Source organism: Micrasema longulum, unplaced genomic scaffold, assembly GCF_059751315.1.
Source record: "Micrasema longulum isolate JH-2025_06_02 unplaced genomic scaffold, ASM5975131v1 h1tg003096l, whole genome shotgun sequence".
Lineage (NCBI taxonomy): Eukaryota > Metazoa > Arthropoda > Insecta > Trichoptera > Brachycentridae > Micrasema > Micrasema longulum.
This window is the reverse complement of record NW_028280196.1, coordinates 27,190-51,112: the sequence shown is the minus strand read 5'-3', so window position 1 is coordinate 51,112 and position 23,923 is coordinate 27,190. Positions and strand designations below refer to the sequence as shown.

Below are 23,923 nucleotides of genomic sequence, written 5' to 3'. Positions count from 1 at the left end.
GACAAAGACAATTTATTACCTATGGCAATATAGAAGTCTTGGCCTTTACAGGGCTTATCACCTGTCATTGGCTGGTTTAAGTGGCCACTTTACACACCGTGTAAGATTCACCGTTTTGCCTATGTTTTAACGCCTACATTTCTTACATTTTCCATCTGTTGATTTTCTGAGATTTTTTTTTTTCATAAGTAACTGTTGTAAGAGGATACTTTTATGACATCGTGCTGTTTACGCTGCGACACGTGGAACAGCACCGATCTAATGTCACACCACCCGTCAGTGTGGGGGTAAATTGTGAAGCAGGAATTCCGGATTTTTGTGGTTATGGCTGGGAAAAAGGGACCAAATAGCAAAAAACACACGCGCAAACTGACCAATCGGCGCCGTGGCGCAGTTGATTAGACAGCCAACTGTGAAAAAAGCGTTGCGGGTTTGATTCCCGCCAGTTGCAAGAAAAAAATCCGAGAATATTTTTTTCTCAATTGGTCTGAGTGCTGCGATGTATATTTCATTACCTCCTTCCATATCCTCTCTTTCTTACCTGCTGATAAGCTTCTATATAGAGGCTTAGCGAGTTATAAAAAAAAGAAGGAAAAAAAATATTATTTAACTTTTTTTTTTAAAGGAATAATCCGCTAAGCCTCTATTTTGAGGCTTGTCAGCAGGTGGGATAGAGGGGATATGGAAGGAGGCAATGAAAAATACACCACAACACCCAGACAAATTGAGGAAAAAATCTTTCTTGGATTTTTTTCTTGCAACTGGCGGGAATCGAATCCGCGACGCCAGTTTCACAGATAGCCGTCTAACCAACTGCGCCACGGCGCCTGACTATCTAGGGATTAATCGTAATGATTGCTGTTTGCACGGGGAAAAGCGAAGAATTTGTCGCAACGAATTTGGCATAAAAATGTAATATTATTTTTTAAACATTCTTAACATTATTACGATTATTGAAAAAAAAAAATACTTGGGGGACCCTAGATACCCCACTTTTATTTTATAATATTAATTACGATAGTGTTATATTAATACACAAATTATAAATATTGAAAGCACTTTGCGGTCAAACATTTGATTAAATGTAAGTAAATAAATGCATACTTTACGGCGTTTCTATGTCTACCGATTAGGAGACATACCTGTTTCTTCGCCATAACACTAACTTCACTAACTTATGCAGTGCCTTATGCACCACTTTGCGCGAATAGGGCATTTTCCTAGCGATTATGATGAAAATATAGGCAATCGCCCGGAAAACATTTTTTTTTGTATTGCAATAAATATTGAGGCTTTTACAAGACATTTTCAATGATGATACCAATAATTGCGAATTTCTCTGTTATATTAAAATGATAACATTTGCGTAAAACAAAAGAAAGAAATTAAGAGACGAATTAATAAAATTAGGATATTAAGCAATGTGGATGTTCAAACAAGGAAGAATAATGTATACAATACAGCATGTTTAGAGGAAACGCTGTTTGACTTTTCTTCACACAAACGTATTCTCGTATTTTTTTCCCAGAATTATGGCATTAAAGCATTGTTTTTCTTACACAATACAGATATTCATAATTGTCCTGTATTTATAGTTTTGTTTTTTTGTTTTGATTAATTGTTTCTTATGGGAGTTGCGAGCATCCAAAAACGCACAAAAGCGCCCAGTATTATCTACCCCTTTTCAGACGTACGGTATATAAATAAAAAAATAAACGGAAAAGATGCTAACACAGAAATTTTATTCTGATACTTTGAAAAAAACGTAAAATCGGTTCCGTTTTGCGGTGCAAAAACGGCTCAGCGAAACTTTTATTTGGTCTATTTTATTTATACACTAGCGGACCCGACAGACGTTGTCTTGCCTGAACGTTGACTTGTCTCCTATTAGCTTGGAAAAATACATTGATAAGTAGGTTCTTGTTTATAATTGAATTACAAAAGCAAACAAATATGAATATTCAAATATGAATCCCAAAACTTAAAATAATTCATTTTCAAATATAGAATTCTTTTTGCAAATGTCAAACTCGACTCTTCTCGCCAACAGGGGTGCACTTTATTCATGAATGCGATTTTCAAAAATGTATTTAATATCAGTCGATATTATTTTAGTTTGACCAAAAATCCATTAAAAAGAAATAAATGGGAAGAAATTATAAGGAATGTAAGGGAAGAAACTGATTGGGATCCAGAAAAAGTGAATGTTGTTTGTAACAAAAACACACTTTTTTAAAAACAAAAAACAACATCTTCCATTTTTTTGTATACGCATTCGTCGAATGCAACTCTGGTAGATTGAAGAAAAAAGGATTTATGGTTCCAACTTTTAATATCTACGAACACGCGCAACGCAAAGATCTACATTTCTCTGAAAACCACTTGTAAATCAGTTGACCTGTTTAGAAGGAGTTCAGTGACACCACACGCACAGAAAAATTATATACATAAAGATAAACAGTGCGATCTGCAGTTTACTTTTTCCTACAATATCGGGGAGGTATCGGCGAAGAGTGACAGAAAAACTAAGCTCATATAATGATGTAATAACTTATATTTACATATAAGTTATTAATTTAAAAAATACTTCGTACACTTCACTTATTTATTTTGACCAATTAGCGCTTTCACCCTCTAATGGGCATCTTCAGACTGGTGTATGGATATGGATATACAGTGTATGGATAATTTATATAAAACTAAATATTATCTTAAGTGTAGGTACATTTAAAAATAAGTTGAAAAAAATACAATACGCAATATTGCAATGGAACAGAGTAAGACAAATGATCGAAACACGTGTTGGCGGTGTACTTTAAAAGGATATTCTATGTTATGAAAAATATTTATTGTTTTATTACAATGTACAGGGTCTAACTAAGGGGGCTAATAAGGGTGAGTTTTTAAATTCTATCTGCTGATTTATAAAAATTCTATCGCTATAATTTATTTCCTATTTATTTCTTAAATTTCTAATCTATCTAACTTTTGACCTTTATGTCCTACATGTAAAATTTTTATGTTTTTTTCTTTATCAAAAGTATGTTTTAATTCATTTAAATGTGATGCATAGTTTGATAAGTCGTTATTCAATCTATGTGAAGCTAAATGTTCTTTCACTCTATATTTAAAAGCTCTCCCGCTCTCCTATATATGAACCAGGACAAGTACATGTTAGTTCGTATATTCCACTATTTTGAAATTTGTCGACCTGATCTTTACTATTAATTAATGTTTGGCCCAAAGATTTTTTTGGAATGGAATTCCATCAAGAATTGTCAATAAATAATTTAAATGAAACTAAGCTCATATACTTATTAATTAAATTTCTCTCACAGCCCATATCCTCTTAAGTTGCTCGCTTCAACTAGCCAATATCGAAACCGAGGACTACCATCTCCTCTTAAAATGGTGCTATATTTATGCTTAATTTCGTTTTATTTTATTAAGAGTTCCTTTGTGTTTTCATTGGGTCATAATTGAGACGTTATTTGAAATGAGTTTCTTTTCCGCGTTTCTGCCTTTCGAAAAAATGCTACCGGAAACAATAAAAATGTCGTAAAAGCCCTTTATATTCCACTTCAGGAAGTCAATGGGAACAGGGTCAATTGATTGGCATACAATAACGCAGCAAAAAAATTCATTAATTTTATGAAGATTTTTATAGGTCCTAGGATCCCTTATTTTTTTACAATCACGCCTTCAAAATGAAAACAACCTCATGAATTATAATGATGGGCTCTCAAACTAAAAAGATTTACACCCATCAGTTTCACATCATTACTAGTTCCAATAGCGTTATAATTTCCCAAAAAAATGGTTTGAACTTTTTTTGCACAGACACAATTCAGTTATTTTTTTTTCAATTCAATTCACTTATTTGAAATAAAAAATACATCAAAAAACTTAAATTCAATACATCAAAAACGTAAATTTAAGACATACTAATAAATACTGATAAATGTCTTGTCATGTTATTTATTTTGAAAAAAATAGTATATTTGTTTGTAAGTGAAAATTCATGAAGTTCATTGTAATTTATTACAGAAATAAAAGACTAGTAATACTTTTATCCACAAATTTGGAATATCCAGTGACCGGTTTTATCGCTTTCGCGTCTTCTTCGAGACTGGAATCTTTATTAAAAAATTCACCGTGTGCATACAAAATAATGTAAGGATAGAGAATTTAAAGTTTTATGAGAGTAAATAAAATGAAATATTTTTTTTTTTTTTTGGGAAATCAACAGTTCTACATACATATTTATAGTAAACAAACAGATATAGTGTATAAACTCGGAACTGATAACAGATTTTCACATAGTATACAAAGTTAGTAAAGAAAATATATAACATATCAAATAAATACATATAATTTATACATATAAAAATGTTAATTTCATGAACTCATAAATATTAATCAGTAATCAAAGATTTTTTTATATTTATTTTAAAAACATTTTGTTACTGTAAATTGGGTGGGATTAGGACAAGAATGCTTGAAGAGAGGATAAGAAGGGGAGGGGAGATGTACATATTTATTATTATAATGTCTACTAAATTACATAATGCATTTTTAGTGTAAATTTTAAATCTGACAGAGTGATGTTTGTGTAATCTATATTTTAAAATGTTGTTATGAGGATTATTAACAAAGTATTTCAGGTTAACTAATGTTCTCCATTACACTGACAGTAGTCTCGATTTAGCTTTGAAGTTTGTTTGTGTTGTTATAAAAGTTACTGCGCAAGCGCACATATCAGTGTTGACTGTTTAAAAAAATTAAGCATGAAATAACCTGTGAATTGTTATTCTAGGTAAAAAATTTTTTTACAAGTAAGCTTTTTTTATTTCAGTTATAAACAGTTAAGACGGGTATAGTTATTTCTTAATATAAAGTTATTTTATTTATATTTATTTATAAAATCACTTTGTCAAGCGCCCTTGAGGTATTAGTTAACGAAAATGGCGCTATATTTTTGGTAACATTGAAAATGATTACGGCACATCTTTGATCAATTTTAATATAGAATCACTACAAAAAAGGCGCCGTAGATATGATTTAATTTTTCTTTTCAAAATTCTCAATAACATAGTTGATTCGCCGTATCTTTTACAAAATATTGGTTTCCGTTGTCGTCTTCGCTATACTAGATTAAATTCTCTTTTTTATGTACCAACTTGTAAAAACAATTATACCTCGAATTCATTCATTAGACGTACCTGTAGAAATTATAACGGACTCAGTATTGATGTAGACATTTTTAACTGCACGTTGCATTTGTACAGAAAATTTCTTCATGGGGTCGATTATTTGGGATAGTTGCTGAATGTACATCTTGAGTGGTTTATGCTATGTATATGTGCCGCATGTAATGTGTATGTTTGTGTATGTTTTATATGTGCGTTTCTGTGTGTGCGTGGATGACTCGGAGTGTACATTCGGTATTTCTATTTATTTTAATTTATTACCTCCATGCAAAACGCAAATGTCAACAATTATCCTTTTCTCACTTAAAATTCTTTTTTTTTTTTAATTTTTGTCACATTTAATGTTTATATCTTTTTAATTTATGAAAACTTAATTGGTCTTTTTATGTTGAAAAATTGTTGTTTTTAGTACTTATTTTGTATGACTGTATGTTTTCTAAATAAAATAAATAAATAAATAAAGTATCTTCACTTAATCCTCTTAATGTCAATGGTAACAATATTCAATACAGGAAATCAGTAAAAAATCTAAGAGTACAAATGGATGAACATCTCTGCTGGCGAGCTCATACTAATGAATTAAGCCGCAAAATATTGTTCAGTCTACACTCACTTAGAAGGTTGCAACAATTCTTACCCATTAATACTAAATGCACCGTTGTACAAGCATTACTACTACCCATTTTAGATTACGCTGATGTTTCCATGACTGATTTAAGCTGTGAGCAACTCGATAAACTTGAACAATTTTAGAATATATGCATAAAGTACATTTTTGGCCTTAAGTAATATGACCACATTTCTGATTATCGTGGGCAATTGAAATGGCTCAAAATTAGACAGCGGAGAGACTATCACTCCCTCTCACTTCTGTTAAATGTACTCCATAGTCCTAACGCTCTTATATACCTGCGTGAAAAAATTCAACGCTTATCAGTTCATGGTTTACCTCTTCGTTCTAATTCTCAAGGCACTCTCTTAATACACATCCACAATTCCTCTTTCTTCTCTAACTCATATAGTGTCCATGCGGCTCGACTGTGGAATCATCTCTCATAATAATAATAAAGGTTTGAAGATTGGACAACTTAACATCACATGTTTTTTTGGACTATCTTAAACCGTTTTTGTGGCCATATCATACCTATTTCATTAAAATTTAAAAGACTAAAATTATTTTTAATGTCTAGTTTTCTTTTTGGGTTTTTCAACTCGTAATTTCTTAAAATCTTTTTCATCTCCCTACTAGAGGGTACTTGAGCTAAATGAGCTGTTACTAAGAAAGGGCGGTAGGATTAATCATCATTATTTATTCACCTTTCTGTAATTTAAAGGCTCCAAGTGTACAAGAAGACGACGGAAGGGAAGTACTTTATATAACATTATAAAATATGTAGTTTGGATGTACATATTTATGTGAATTACAAAGGGATGGAAAAGAGAAGAAGAGGAAGCGAGATTTGTATACCAAGACATGCTAATGTGGCGTTGTACCCTCTCTGCCTACTGCCTATTGATAAATACATAAAATTCAAATTCAAATATCTGCCTTCTAATAACATACAAAATGATAAATCAAACCTATACAAGAAAATATTCATTTAAAAATGTGAATTGAACAGGAATGTTGCGTCTCATAAAATAAAATAATACGGAACAAAATGGACACCAAGTCGTTGGAACAATAGGCATAATCCCCCAGTCTACACACGTGCGTTCAGCGTGCCAGAAATGCTCCAGCAGCCTAGTGGACCACATGGTGACGATATCTACCTACTGTCTACAAAAGATTCTCTTCGGACATCTATCTCCCTTTGTTAACCATGGAGTTGATACAGTGCTTTATTTATTTAGTTTTTTATTGCTTAGTTCTTGGCATGAACACTTGACAAACTTACTACTATGCTCTATTTTTTATAAATTAATTGATATCATTCTAACTTTGCTAGAATTCCACTCGTCCATGCGCTTTGTAGCTGCACGATGATTGGTTATCTAGCTTTCATATACCAACTTTAAAATACCTAAATTTTATAAATGGGGTCTAGAATTCCAATCGTCTATGCGCTTAGTAGCTGCAAGACGTGTGGTAATCTTACTCCTTTTTATTTTTCATATTATTTTATTTTTCTTTAGTATCATTAATACACTAAATTTATTTGTCAATTTTTAAAATTTGTAAATGGGGGCTAAATTTCTAACTGTCTATGCGCTCTGTAGCTGCAAGACGTACTGGGATATTTATTAATTGTACAGCGCCCTTGAGGTGATTTTCACAAAAATGGCGCTATATAAATTATCCAACTATATATATATATATGCCACGGAGAAACAGCCTGACGGTTTTTGTTTTTATATAATTTATTGTACCTTAAATGTACTGCCCTACTAAGGCTAAAATTCGTATTTGATAATTTAGATAGAATGTATGGGTATTGGAGCACAAATGGATAATTTTTCAGTAAGCTGCTTGTTGTATGCTGATGATGCAGTTCTGTTAGCAAGCAGCAAGGATAATTTGCAACAAATAGTCTCTAGAATGTATGATGTATGCCTGGAGAGCGAATTGGCGATGAACAAAAGTAAGTCAAAAGTGATGATATTTGAAAGGGATAGTGAGGTTACTGACTGCATAATAAATGTTAACAACGAATGTCTCGAACAAGTAGAAGAATTTGCGTATCTGGGAAGCATGTTTCTAAGAGATGAAAGAGTATATGTCAATCGAAGCTAAACTGGCAGTGCACAACGGAGTTTTAGTCCCAACACTTATGTTTGGAATTGAAACATGGAACTGGCAGAGGAAAGGTGAAAGCCAAGTCAACGCGGTTGAAATGCGATCTCTTTTACGAATGTGTGGGAAATCAATGTATGACAGGGTTACGAATGATGAAATCAGGCGAGAGTGTAAATCTGAGTCAAGTATAATTGATAAGATTAAGAAAGGGTCTCTGAGATGGTTTGGTCACGTAGAACGAATGGACGACGATAGAATGGTAAAATAAGTATTTATGGCGAAAATGAACGGTAACGTGAGACGAGGACGACCAAGGAAGACGGGGCATGATCAGATAAACCAAAATCTTAAGTCTGGTCATGTCAAAAGCAGACAGAACCAAAGGGCATGTATGACAAGATGTATGAATGTAGAAGAAGCTAGAAATGTATACTAGGATAGACGTGTGTGGCGGTCCATTCTCTCTGTCTACGTGAAAGGCGTGATGGTAGTAGTAGTAAATTTTGCATTAGATTACTGTTCTATGCTTTGCCAATCTGATCGCTTTATTTTTTATCAAGAAAAAAACTCATACTACAGAAGCAGAAATGACTTTTATGTGAGGCTTTCGAATATCTATTTAAAAAAAAACGCAAAACGATTTTTTTTCAGTTACGTCTTTTTGGCTTAGCAGGGCAGTATATAAAGTACAAGATATATTTATAAATGTCAGCCTCGTGGTGTAAAGGTCAGCGCGTTAGCCTACCATGCAAGAGGTCTCAGGCTTGATTCCCGACATGGTTGATTAAAAAGGGTGTTTTCACATTAGAATATTTGATAGTCCTTGGACTGGTACCTGAAGCGTAAAACTGATCATCTTACCTTCATTTAACAAAAATAATTAAGATATGCTGTGATTGTGTACCAATGCAGTGTCCTATGCACCGTTAGGTGCGAAAAGAGAATGATGATGATGATATTTATTTATTTTATTTACAATATATTTATGTGATATTTATTGCGACACAAATACCAACTCCATGGAACCAAAGTCCTGTGTTGAGTTGGGTCAAATACATGGCACCTTTAGGACGAAAACGACTCAAAAATCAACTTTTTGGAAAACTGCAAAAGAAGAATGTAAATTGTGACACCTTCGTATTCGTTCGTCAATTGTTTCGTGTTTTTCGAAGTAAGCAACAAATTTTGAGTTAAAAATTATATAGAAGGCATTCAGCTATAAATCTATGAAAAAAAACGTAATGAAAATAAATTATTATATGTTTAAACAAGACATTTATTTAAAGAGTCATTATTAGGTTGAAAAAAAAAACCAACCAATGCACTTTGATAAATAAGATAATGACACAATTTTTATAAGGTCAGATCAGGTTACCAAACACATGTTTTTATTTATTCACGAAACGACATAAACTTAAATAAGTCACTAAGATTATCGGCAATCGGAACGAATCAATCACAAAGCTTAATTGGTCGTTTCAATATTTAATAAAATAAAGTAATGTTGCCGTTTGTATAGAAATCAAATCAACTAAACCGGCTTTCGGTCACTATATGTTTGTCTGCGTTGCGTCGTTCACACATCAACTTAAACACAACACTAATAGCGTCGCTTCCGTACTGACACGGAACCGAAATTCTCTGAATAACAAAGAGACCGATGTAACGGTTTTGTCCCATTCCCACCTGAATGTTGCGTTTTTTTTAAACGCAGAAATATGGATAATGTTGTTTTTATATTTTTTATATTGTGGTTGCATTATTTTTACTTTGCTTATAATATACAACGATTATATTGAACAAATATTAATTTTCTGCTATTATATTATTTTATTTTAGCTATGGACTCAGGAAGGATATTCTAATGTGGGCCAATCAGGTACTTGTCAGCATTTGCTCATGTGGAGAGGAAACCACTTAAAACTCTTCAGGAGAAGCCGGCCTGTTGGCAGCAGTCAACAGGCCTGCCGTTCCACTAGAGGAGTGTTCGGCATTTTGTTCCCTACTTTGGTTTATTTTACCAATTGCCTGCATTATATTGACCATTGACCATGTATGATACTACCTCTCGTGTGAGTTCTTTATGTTTCTCTCGTGTGAGATGGATAATGTTCATTGAAGTCGTTTTATGACCTTAACTGATTTTAAGGTTTTTTGAGTTTCGTCGTGTTCGTTCTTTTTTTTTTCAAGTTTTATTTATTTTAACAAATCAGTAATATACATAATTGTATTTTTGCTCCCGCAAAGCTGAAGCTTGTCTGCTGGTTACATTACATTTAAAAACAAAATAGAAGTAAGTACATAGTTATATACATATACAATAAATGAAGAATAAAATATATTTATGCGCACACTTAAGTTTCACTTGTTGTTTTTAATAATTTTCAGGTTTTTTTCCTCACGATTTTCAGCTGCTATTAAATTATACAGTTTTGGGACTACACTCCCCATTGTTCTATCTCCATGGTAGTTCTTCTGCCGTGGCACCGTCAGCTGCTGTGCCGATACTTGTCGGGTGATGATCTGGTGGGTTACTTTAGATTTGAAACTGCAATCGAGGAAATGATCTGTCATTATCTTATGTGAATAAAATAATAAATAGATCTTGTACTATATCGTACCTTAACTCTATGGTAAATGTCATACGACACTCACTGTGCTATCAGTTTGCAGATGATACTGCAATTGTTGCTATTGGAGACGCACAAATAGACGCGCAGCAAAAACTGCAATCGGATAATCAAGTTTTAAGATAGTCACATGATTATAGCCCAACAATAAATACCAAAAAACGAAAGCGTTACACATTACGTCCCCATATAATAGACCAAAAGAAGATTTATTAATTATATAAAACCTATTTTATCTCTCATTGAATACATTTTTGTTATTTTCTTGGGTTAACTTTTTCTTTTATTACTTTCTTATTTTATTTACACTTTAAAGAACTTAATTTTAATAGGTCTTTTTATTTTTTTTATTATTTTTTTTTTTTATATATATATAAATTGAAATTTACGATTTACTTTGTTTTATTATTTATCTTTTACGGATTTTATCTTTTTCTGTTTTGATTACATTTATGAGCACACACTATTTATGTATGTGTTTATATTTTTTTCTTATATTCAAAACATATCCAAGTAAATAGCTATTCTTTAATTTTAATTGAATAATTTTACTCTATTTTCTAACAAAAAAAAAAAATATTTCATTAAACAATTTTTATCGGATTTTGTTGAGTTTTTTTCTTCTTAATATTTTTTTCAAAGCATCAAAAACAAAATAATACATGTTCTTTATTTTATACGTATAAAGTATTATGTCTGTACTCTTATATTTTTTAAAATTATTAATTAAAATTAATGTCTGATCACCCGATAATAAACTACTCGTATTATTATTATTGAATAGTTTATCGGGACAAAATATATTTTAATACTTTGTTTTCTTAATAATGTATTAATATTGTAATAATGTGTATATTTTATTAAATAAAAACTCTATGAAAAAAAAGTTATACAGAACAAAAGCATCATTAGAAAACACTTAGCTCATCAACATATTAAATGACAAATATTAATTTACATTATTTTTTATTTATTTATCTACATATTACAAAATACTGATTCTCAAGGTTGTTTAAACTGCTGTATTCTGGACCGGCATTTGAACCACTTTACCTCCATGTAACAAAATACTGAAATACGCTGCATATGGTTTACCAATGCTGTGTCCTATGCACCACTGGTTGTGGGAAAGAGAACGATGAAAAATCAGTACCATCATTTATCCATCTCTCTTGATATATGTTCAATATTTAGTATGAACAAAATATTTTTTATGGCTGCAGAAATTTATACAGGTCCAAAAAGGTTAATAATTATGTTTTCCCTTAAGTACCTACCGAAGCAAATAACCTACCTATTTCACTGAAATTTTTGAATTTATAAATTTAAAACAGGCTCTTCTGTCACTGTGTCAGATGACAGATGATAGACAGATATCGCCTTCAAAAGATTTCTCACATTGTTAAGGGTAGAAAGCTTAATCTGTGAAATAAGATTAATACTAAGTAGATACCTGATTCTCCACTTTGTGTTTCATGCAAAAGTAAGCAGAATTGTCTCAGAGTACGGAGAAAATTTATTTCGGAATAAGCAATAATGATTTTAGAATAAGCAATAATGATATCAGAATAAGCAATAATAATTTTAGGATAACCGATAATATCTTAGAATAAGCAATAATGCTTTCGTAATTTTTGGGTGTATTGATGGATTCAAAACTTACATTTCATCCAAATACTAAGATTATTGCGAAAAAGATTGCAAAAAACCAATTTTGGTAAGAATTACTCGCAGAAGATGAATTGACAAAGATTCATGTACATTAGGGCGGGCCGATATTTTTTTTTCCCAATTTTGAAATGAAAGGGGTTTAAAAGTTGCGTTTTGGATTACTCGGAATGCAAAAAATCTTAAAAAATATATTCTTTACTACTTTTAACCCTCAACCAGAGCTTAAAGTTTTCGAAAAAGTGGATTTTTTCGCTAAACCGGCTCTCATTAAATTAATTAAAACTGTAAATGCCTAGACTTATTATTATATTAACGACTCCCTACTGCGTTGTATCTAAACTGTTGGGATCAGGAGGGATATACTAATGTGGGCCAATCCAGCATTTGCTCATGAAGAGAGTAAACCACTCAAAACTCTTCAGGAGAAGCCGGCCTGATGGCAGTAGTCAACAGGTCTTCCGTTTCACTGGAGGAGTGTTCGGCATTTTGTTCCCTACTTTGGTTTATTTTACCAATTGCCTGCACTATATTGACCATGTATGATACTACCAAAACTTACTCTTTCATACCGATAACCATAGAACTAACTATGGTTTTCATTCCCCTATGCCCAGAATTCTTAGGTCTGCCAACAAACATACCAGTCTTGATTTCTTTAATAACAAGTTGTCTTCTTTCAAACACCTCTCTCCCGCTTCCACTCCCACAAAGTCTACTATAAACCATCGAGTCTTTCTAATTTTGTTATAATAATTTTCTATGTATAAATGCGTCCATAAAAATGCCCATTGGGCGTATATATAAATAAATATAAAATATAAAATGTGGTTTAGTTCATATCTGAACAATGACTGCTGCTTGTTTGCCGGCAGTTCGTGTCAGAACTAGGGACGTGAACCAGACTTAGGAGTATACATAGGAGCTGGCAGCCGAAAGAGATTCTTGCAGGATCTTTGTGGACACCATACGCCCCAACTAGGGAGCGGATATGGAATGATGACGATGATGATGTTAACACTTAATGCATACAATCTGTAAAATATTTACTTAACGTATTTCTAAATGCGACTTTAAGATCCACAACGACCGAGACGACATGTCTCTGCGGTCAGAATCAAAGATTAGGGTTGCTCCTCGCCCCCTCCGGAGGTCGATATATGTGGATAATCGACCTACAGCAATAGATAAATACGAGTATGTGTTCAATGAATTGGTAGCACATCCGGTATATCTGGTCCCATATTGGCTCTTGCCCAGAAATACGGGTGGGTAGACTCAAGACGTATTAGAGACCGCTCGGAATCGCTTGAACCAACCATGTATACAAATCCACTCAACTAACCGGCGCTTTAGGGATGCGAAAAAACTTTGATTTACAACTCCGATTTTCATTTTCGAAATTCATTTAATAAATTTTGTCGAGATTAAACAAAATGAAAAATCTCCTTTTTGACGATAAAATAAACCTTAAGCTGAGGACAACGAATGGTCAAATGTTATATATGGCCTGTCTTACTGTACGGTGTAGAGGCGTGGAATCTAAAAGTTAATATTATAAACCGCCCTAAAGCATTTGAAATGTGGATCCACCGTAGAATGTTTAGAATATCTTGGACCGATATGATAACCAACAATGAAGTACTTATTACTTAGAGCCAATACTAATAGAGAACTATTCACCACTGTTAAGCTCCGTAAGATTTCATATTTTGGCCATGTGTTGAGAGGTGCTAAATATGCCATACTTGAGATTGTTTTAAAGTGGAGCATCGAGGGACGTAGAGGGGTCGGAAGAAAACAGCTTTCCTGGCTTCGAAACATCCGAGCATGGACCAGAATTAGAACTGTGGAGGAGCCGTTTGGCACTGCTCAGGATAGAAAATCTTTCTCCCAAGTGATTGTCAACGTCGGGGGGATCCGACATGACACGTGAAGAAGAAGAGATTAAACAAAAAATGATCTACACGTATTACAGGAGATTTTTTTATTTAAATTATTTATTGACAATTCTTCGTGGAATTCCATTGTAATGATGTAATAACTTATATTTACCAAAAAGTTATTAATTTAAAAATGTTTGGTAAACTTCCACTTATATATTTGACCAATCAGCGCTTTTATCCTCTAATGGGCATCTTCAGACTGTTGAATATAATACAGTGTAAGGATAATTTATATAAAACTAAATATTATCTTAAGTGTAGATACATTAAAAAATAAGTTGAAAAAGATACAATACGCAATATTTCAATGAAAGTAAGACAAATTATTGAAACATGTGTTGGCGGTGTACTTTAAGAGAAGATTATATTATATGAAAAACATTTATTGTTTTATTAAAATGTACAGGGTTTAACTAAGGGGGCTAATAAGGGTGAGTTTTTTTATTCTATCTAGTGATAAAGGTTTCAGCTCTTTTACTTCACAAAAGTCAACGGATGGAAGAGTTGATTGTGAATGCGGTGGATGTGGTGTAAAAAATAAGTGATGAGAATGTTGAATATCGCACGCAACTACACTGGCTCAGTATCAGGCGTAGAAGAAACATTCACATTCTATCACTTCTTCACAGTATTTTAAATAATCCCACTTTGCCTGCCTATCTGAGAGAGCTCTTCCAACCTCTTTCACAACTTGGACTATCTCTTCGTTCTAGTAACGAGAGAACCTTTTTAATACCCTTTCATTGCTCTAATTTTCTTGCCTCCTCTTTCACAGTAGTAGCTGCGCAATTGTGAAATAATCTACCCACTAATGTTAGAAACGCCCCTTCTTTTTTTTACATTTTAGTCATGATTGAAATGTCACTATCGAAACATTTAAATTGTTCCTTTGTCCATCTTCTTTCTTTCCCATTCCCTCTTCTCTCTTCAGAGTAAAGTACAAATTTTTTATATATTTTTATTTTCTTAATCTTTGTTTTTAATTTTGTAGAAAAGAGTAAGATTAAATATGTCCATGTATTTGTAATTATCTCGAACTGAACGGTTTGGGTAGGTAGGAAGAAATTGCTTTTAAGCAATATGCACTCCTTTATATCTAAAACACAAATTATGTTTGCGGGTAGTCAAAGATTGCTTAGTAAACTGGACGTATCTTCACTTAATCCTCTTAATGTCAATGGAAACAATATTCAATACAGGAAATCCGTAAAAAATCTAAGAGTACAAATGGATGAACATCTCTGCTGGCGAGCTCATACTAATGAATTAGGCCGCAAAATATTGTCAATCTACACTCACTTAGAAGGTTGCAACAATTCTTACCCATTAATACTAAATGCACCGTTGTACAAGCATTACTACTACCCATTTTAGATTACGCTGATGTTTCCATGACTGATTTAAGCTGTGAGCAACTCGATAAACTTGAACGACTTTAAAATATATGCATAAAGTACATTTTTGGCCTTAAGTAATATGACCACATTTCTGATTATCGCGGGCAATTGAAATGGCTCAAAATTAGACAGCGGAGAGACTATCGCTCCCTCTCACTTCTGTTAAATGTACTCCATAGTCCTAACGCTCTTATATACCTGCGTGAAAAAATTCAACGCTTATCAGTTCATGGTTTACCTTTTCGTTCTAATTCTCAAGGCACTCTTAACACCCCTCCACAATTCCTCTTTCTTCTCTAACTCATATAGTGTCCATGCGGCTCAACTGTGGAATCATCTCCCATCCACCACCAAAGATGTTACTACATTATCTCTGTTTAAATCACGTCTGAAGAAACATCGCCTTTCTCTTCCTTAACCTCTCCTCCTTCCTCTTTCCTTTTTTTTCCTTTTTCCCATTGAGTAATAGTTTTGATTTAAGATAATTTATAAACAAATACGTTTATTTCTATTTTTATATATTTTTAGCTTTTTAATCTTTATTTTCTATTGAATATGTTATGTAACTTGAATTATTAAAATAAAACATTTTTTTTTGGTTGGTTGGAAAAAATTGCCCTTTGGCAATAAGCCCGCCAATGTACAAATAACATTATTTACAAAAAGTTAAATAAATAAATATGTTGCCAAGTATGAGAAATAATTCAGTCAGATGAATCTCTTCACAACAATAAAGGTTTCAGCTCTTTGACTTCACTAAAATCAACAGATGGAAGAATTGAAGAAATATGGATGTTCAAACATAGGCAAAATGGTGAATGTTACACAGTGTGTAAAGTGGCCACTTAAACCAGCCAATGACAGGTCATAAGCCCTGTAAATGCCTTGACTTCCATATTCAAGGTATTCTCCATCCCTGTTGTAATTTGTTAAGTAAATATGTATTTAAATTGTATATGTATATAAAGTTTTAAATAAATAAATAATATTCAAGATTTATTCTTGTGTGCCTTTGCCGTTTAATTTATGGCATTCTTAATTTTACAAATTAACGTTATTTTTGCCGTCACTTTATTTCGATATTGACAACTGTAATCGAGAATAAAATAAATCACTGAAGTTTTTCTCATCCCTAATCTACTGTGCGGACGCAGGTTAACAACTTAGGAATAGCAAAATAGTATTTGTCGGATATTCGATTACGCTAAGACAACAGTCACAGTCACTGGGTACGTAGAGCTAGAGTATTTGCTCACATATTATATGTATTCGATACCTTCACAGCAGTGTTTCTTAACCTGTGGTCCGCGGACCCCTGGGGGTACTCAAATATATGTATGGGGGTCAGCAGTCTCATCCCTGGACCATTTAACAATAATATTTAAATATATTAAAATAAAAAAAAAATCACTTTGTTTTTATGTACCACGTATATTTTTTATGATTTGACAACCAACTAGTTTCGGCAATACCATGCCTTCTTCAGGGTTAATTACAAACTAACAAAACATATATAATTTTTTCACAGTGAAGGTAGAGTGGGCGTGGCTACGGGGGTAGAGAAGAGAGGGGGTTTGTGTGTGGATTTAGGGAGATGGAACTTTTTTAAAATGGGACTATTACTAAGATTTATTTGATTATTTATAATATTTAAATTTAGTAGTACCATTTTTTTTTTTATAAAAGAAATATTTGCGTTCTTATGATTTACCCAAATATTTAATTTAGAGGGCCATTTTCAACGAGTTGTAAATAACTCACTATTAGAAAATGGAATCGAGTTGGGGTAGAGTGGGATTCGAACCGCGGACCTTCGGTCCGTGGGTCCGAGACACTAGCCACAGGACCACAACCCGATTTTTCATATATTAAATTATAATTTTCTTCTAAGTAAGTGCTTCAAACATCAAAAATATACAATTTAAATGCTACCAAAAGTCTCGTAATCGCTAATTAGGGCTTGGTTCAGTTCTGCCAACTTGGCCCGGAGAGAGCGATATGTGACATCCAACTGATTTGGGGGAAAAAATATGACGAGTAAAAATACTCATTGATTTATTTATTTTTTTATTTCAATTATCAAATTACAACAGGGAAGGAGAATGCCTTAAATAAGGGAATATGGAAGTCTAGGCATTTTCATGACTTCCGAGGGGGTGAAATCCAGTATTTTGTCTACGAACATTTGGACAAACTCAAATATAGTTATTATTTCAAGATCGTTTTTTTATTTTATTATAAACAAACAAACCATCACGCCGTTTCTCTGTAGGGGTGGGCAGAAAGGATAGAACGCCATATCACTCCTTCTTCCTTCCTTTTCATTCATACATCTTCTCATACACGCACGCCGATTATCCTATTCTTGATATATCCACCTTCAAGTATTTGATGGACTTGATCGTGCCATGTCTTTCTCGTTTTCTGCATCCATCAACATTCGAATAGTAGATCCTTTTAGCTGTTTTTTCGCTGTCCATTCGCTCTTCATATCCAAACCAACGCGGCACTCCTTTTATGATTCTGTCGATTAGGCATGTCTCAGCCTAACATTTCTCTCTTGACATTTGTGCACCTATTACACATCGTTTAATCACACATTCGCCTGAGCAATCGTATTTCGACAGCATTCAACCTACTTTCATCATTATTTATTTCTATTCCATACTTCGCTCCCATACATAAGGGTTGGCACTGGAATTCCATTGTGAACTGCCAGTTTAGGCTAGTATCCAATAAATATACAAATACAATTCTTTGCCTAGATTATAATTACACCAACCTGGTTTCATATATTCTTTTATATAGAGAGAACAACTTGTCAATAAACGAGAGATAACTCCAGTATAAGCTTCCAATTTGAGTCTACTACAAATATACATGTATATATTTATGTGTGCATAGTATATTCTCCGATTTGTGTGAATTTTGGTCGGAATTATGAAAACATTACTTATTTAATTATTTATTAACGGACATTGTCCATGTATACAATTTATAAGGTTTAAATATTACAATAAAAGAATAGATTAAAACATTTTAAACAAAAGAAAGAAGCATTGACAAACATAAGGGACATCGAGACAAGATCTGGACTATTTATTTAGTGCTCGTTTAAATCGTTGTAAACTTAATCCAAAAAAGTTCAGATCTTGTCTTGAGTTAACAATACGACAAAGGCGGGTCATTGGAGAATTTAGGCCATAGTTTGTTCTATGCTGATCGATGAACAGTACTTCATTGTTTCTCAATCTACGAGTCAGAATATTGAATTTTACTTGTCCCAGTAATGATGGAACATTGATTATACCATTTAGTATGCCGAACATTTATATGGAGTCAATATTAGTTCTACGTTTTTGTAGACTAGAAATATTTAACATTGACTCTATTTCAGCATAAGAATAATTATCTCTCTCTAGTCCGAGCATCCACGCTTTTTTTCGAAGCAAGCGATGTTGAACTGATTCAATATGATTTATACGATTGACATAGATTGGAGACCAGACCACGGAGGCATATTCTAGAAGAGGGCGAACAGTTGAGCAATAAAGAGTTTTGATTGTACGGACATGAGTAAAATCAGAGGATATTCTATTAATGAAGCCAAGTAATTTCAGTGATTTATTTACTGTATTATCTATATGCTCGTTGTATGTCAGTTTATAGTCCAAAACAACTCCTAAATCTCTGATGGACTTGACCACATCAATTTTGGAGTTTTCTAATAGGTACTCGAAGGAAATTGGTTGTTTTGTTCTATGAAATGACATTATTTTGCATTTTTTAATATTTAGTTCTAATTTATTGACTTTACACCATCGGTTAAAAGAGTTAACGTCTGATTGAAGAAGAAAGCAGTCTTGTAAAGTTTGAATTATTTTGAAAATTTTGTTGTCGTCCGCGAAGAGCCAAAAACGAGAGTAAGAGAATGATTTAGCAACATCATTAATAAACAAATTGAAAAGCAGGGGTGCCAAATGAGCACCCTGAGGTACACCCGATGTAACATCAATACTGGTTGATAAATAGTTATTTATCCGAACGTTTTGTGTCCTACCAGTTGGATACGATTTAATAAATGAGAGTAATGGATCTTTTATTCCCAAGGCATGTAATTTATACGTGAGAATTTTCATTTATTGACTTACCATTTATTGACTCGCTTTGGAAATGTCCCAACGCGTAATTGAAACTATGTTTGATCAAGATCAGCATAAAGTGATATTCCGTAATCATCTCAAATATTAACATCGTGTTCCTGGTATCAAATAAGAATTAATTTGTATATTATGAATGGATATATTTTATTTATGCAATTGTTAAGTTTTTGGAAAACCATTATTGCTTGTTTTCAGAATGTTGAATTTATGTTCAATCGGTAATGAAAGAACTTATAGAAGAGCTCCAATCGCAACAATTAGGATATAAGATGGAGCAGAGATCGTTAATGTGGTCTCTTATGTGGACGGTGTTGTAATCATAGCTGAGAAAAATAATGCTAGACAGACTACACAATGCTAGAAAAAACAAACATGGCGATTTCTTCAGAAATAATACATTTCAAAATTTTCAAAAAACAGCCTTCTCCAAAATACTAAATTATGTAACTTGAGTGTGAAGCACACATTTAGAAAAAGGCCTGCTTCGAAGAGCTGATGTGTGTGAGAAAATGCAAGACAAAGTCAACAAAGTAGCTGTTATGAAACCCAAATATAAATCAATTTTGTTTCTCTCAATCAATTTTGCTGCCGTAGATTCCAGTGAATAGATAGATTGGACAAAATGCAAACTGTCATCCCACACAATATTGCAAAATTTGACAACGGAAACTATTTCATCAGTTTTGCAAGATGAAACTCCGTCTGAGTTAGGTTTATTTTAATTTTTAGTGCCATACCCAAGCTGTCAAATTTGTCAAATAAGTCTTCAAATAAAGGAAGCGGACAGAAAATTAAGACATGACAGCTGAAAATTCACCTCACAGGAGGAACCACCCATTAAAAAATATATGTGGCCTTCAGGGTGCTTGATAATTCCTGGAAGATGGTTGATGCACATGTGTCGTTATTACAGATGGAGATGCCTATTGTTCCAACGACTTGGGTGTCCATTTTGGTCCGTATCATTTCGTTTTATGAGACGTAAATTCCTGTTCAATTCACTTTTTTACATGAATATTACATAAACGCGTGTATGAGCGGTTTGATTTATCATTTTGTATGTTATTAGAAGGCAGGTCTTTAAAATATTATGTATTTATCAATAAACGTCAGTTCACTTGTAGCAGCATTGTTGTAATTTATTAATCATGGGGGTAGTGCACCAGATAGCACAATTTGGGTGCTTTCGCGTCAAAATAGTTTCGTAAATTCAACTCATTTAACTTTAATTCTTACTTCTCACCGCGTTCGTAAATCAGTTACCTTTGCGATTAATAATTTATTTAATCCACTGTGTCGCGTGATAGTTATAAACAAGAAACCAGCTCGAGTGCCCTTCTTTCATGACCCTAGGATCTGATCTGATCCTGACTACCGCGAGATAAGTTCCAAACAATAAGATACCAGAACCCTAGTGCAAAGTAGGAAATTGCATTCATTATATTAGGGTTCAGTGGCAAAGCATAACGATAACACATTCCGCAAACCAGACAATCGAGCGTTCACCTGCCAACGGGCAAGTGGCGAAATCATTTAAATTAACGAAAAAAATCATTCAGTACTATTTATTTTCCAAATCAATGTATTCGAACATCTATTAAAGTTAAGAAAGATATTAAATTTAGCAATGAACTCCATGTAATATGTAAGTGAATTTTTCGTTTGAATACACTAAACTTATACAACAAAACTCCTGGTAAATTTGATTTAATGTGATCATATGTACACGAAAAAAATACTTTACAACTTATTAGAATTCAGAGCTTTTTTAAATAATCAATGTACGAGTGCCAGGTTCAATATCAAAATAAATAATTCATTTGCTATGGCACACTATATTAATTTGGTTATGGGTTCAATTTTATGCACAAAATCGCTCGGGAAAACAGGAAAAACGTACAGATCACTAAATTTTGACACATATTTACATAAACTCTTGCTTATTTTTCACATAAGAGTAGCGATCAAGTCAAAGAATATCGTTTCTTAAAATGATCTCTGAAACGGCATTCGTTGTGCCGACACAACAACTCGCTAATTACTACGTATATGTGTAAAATTATAAGAGAATTATAATTAATTTTAAATTGTCTACCTGAAGGTACAGCATGAAGAGCCGAGGGTTTGAGTCCTCTCAGAGCAGGATGTAAAGAACCTCCAACAACTTGCTCCCCAGGACCTCCTGAAATAAATGAACATCATTCAATAATGAAAGCATTTTTATGAGTGTAACTAACGTAAATTCTATTAAAAATGCAAGAATGGGTTGATTTAAAAAAATGCTGTCCTATTGTTAAAAATAAGTCGTCAAAAAGTTGCTTAATTTGAATTTGAATTGGAGATAAATTTGGCTTGAAAATAGTCATTTTTAACAGCCATTTTAAATCTTGTGTCTTAATTTCACGAAGCTACGACTTATTTTTAGAGTATTTGTGATTTGTACTGAAGAAGGCAAAGATGGATTTGGCTTGAAAATAGCACGTTTAATCTACAAATGCAATTTAAATATTGCGTCTTAATTTCACGCTGCTGCAACTTACAATTACTGAGTTTAGTTTTATATCATAGAAAACGGAGTCAAATTTGACTTAAAAATAGTACGCTTGATTTTTATCATTTTTGATGTTTTGAAACCAGGTTGTGGTCCCGTGGTCGTATTGTGGACTCACAGGTCAAAGGTTCAAACCCTTCTCTACCACGACTCGATTTCCATTTTTCCAGCACAAGTTATTTACGACTTTTACGAAATGGTCTGAAAAATTAAATATTTAAGTTAATAATAAGAACTCAAGTATTTCCTCTTTGAGGAAAAGGTTGTCTAAATTACACGTCGCTATGACTAACCGTTTCGAAAAAAAATAAATAAAAAAAAGTTCATCTTTTTAAAAATCTAATCCTTTTTTCCAGTTAAATCTCTATCGGATTACAAAGAATTACCCTGTAAAATGATGCTACGCTAGTCACTTTGACCCTTTGATATCTGAACAATACTTAACATAGATTCAGTAGAGTTTTTAAAGTTTTTCTTTTAAAAGTTTATTATTCAGGGCTTAAATAAGGTAACGAGTTTTTTTTGTTTAATTCTTCACTTAAAAATAGTGGCACAAATTTGTACCGCCTGGAATTGCAAATTATTTTTTCAGTACGATATACTTACAAAAATGAATAAAAAATCCGCATTTTAACTACTATTACGACTACTACCATCACGCTATTTCCCCGTGTAGGCAGAAAGATTAGACCGCCACACGCGTCTATTCTTCCACATTCATACATGTTGTCATACATGCCCTTCGGTTCTGTCTGCCAGACTTAAGATTTTGGTTTATCTTATCTTACCACGTCTTTCTTGGTCGTCTTCGTTTCACGTTGCCGTTCATTTTCACAATAAATACTTGTTTTACATGACCAAACCATCTCCGAGATTCTTTCTTAATCTTATCAATTATACTTGACTTAGATTTACACTCTCGCCTGATTGTATCGTTTCTAACCCTGTCATACATTGATTTCCCAAACGTCTAAGAGATCGCATTTCAACCGTGTTCACTCGGCTTTCGTCCTTCCTCTGTCAGTTCCATGTTTCATTTCCATACATTAGTGTTGGAACTAAAACTTCGTTTTGCACTGCCAGTTTAGCTTCGATTGGCATATTTTTTTAGCGATTATTGTGCTTAGTGCGCCGTTCATTTTACTGCCTGCATTCACTCTCTTTTCAACATCCTTTTCTACTCTTCCATCTCTTGAAAACACGCTTCCCAGATATACAAATTCTTCTACTTGTTCAAGAAATTCACTACAAATATATTTGAAAAAATAAAACTTTCTATAATAATTATAATATTGAAGTTTGTAAAGACGAAGTAATTTTACACAGCCAAACGGGTAATAGCTCTATGCAAAACTGATCCCCAGGGTCTGTATTTTAATGGGATTTTAAAGTTTATCTTTATTTTTATCTGCATTCTAAAATAGAGTTTTCTGTTTGAAAAATGAAATATGTTTTTTTTTTCTAAAAATGTTCAATTACAGGTCACGGACAAAGATACTTTGAATTTTCATACAAATATACACATTTTTGAACATAAACATCGATGTTTGTTTTACATACAGTCTCGATATATACTGATGAAGATAACGTTTGTAATCGCAGCCCAAGAGTCATTTTTTGT

At 33.0% G+C, this 23,923-nt stretch overlaps 1 protein-coding gene across 1 annotated transcript in view; it reads right to left on the bottom strand.

Moving 5' to 3' along the window:
- Window positions 1-23,923, bottom strand: part of LOC148271102 (uncharacterized) — a 33,807-nt gene that overhangs the window by 6,481 nt on the left and 3,403 nt on the right. Inside the window, exon 2 of the mRNA XM_088241835.1 lies at window positions 21,847-21,933. Within this exon, the coding sequence (XP_088097961.1) occupies window positions 21,847-21,933 (87 nt within the window). The remainder of the gene's footprint in view (window positions 1-21,846; window positions 21,934-23,923) is intronic.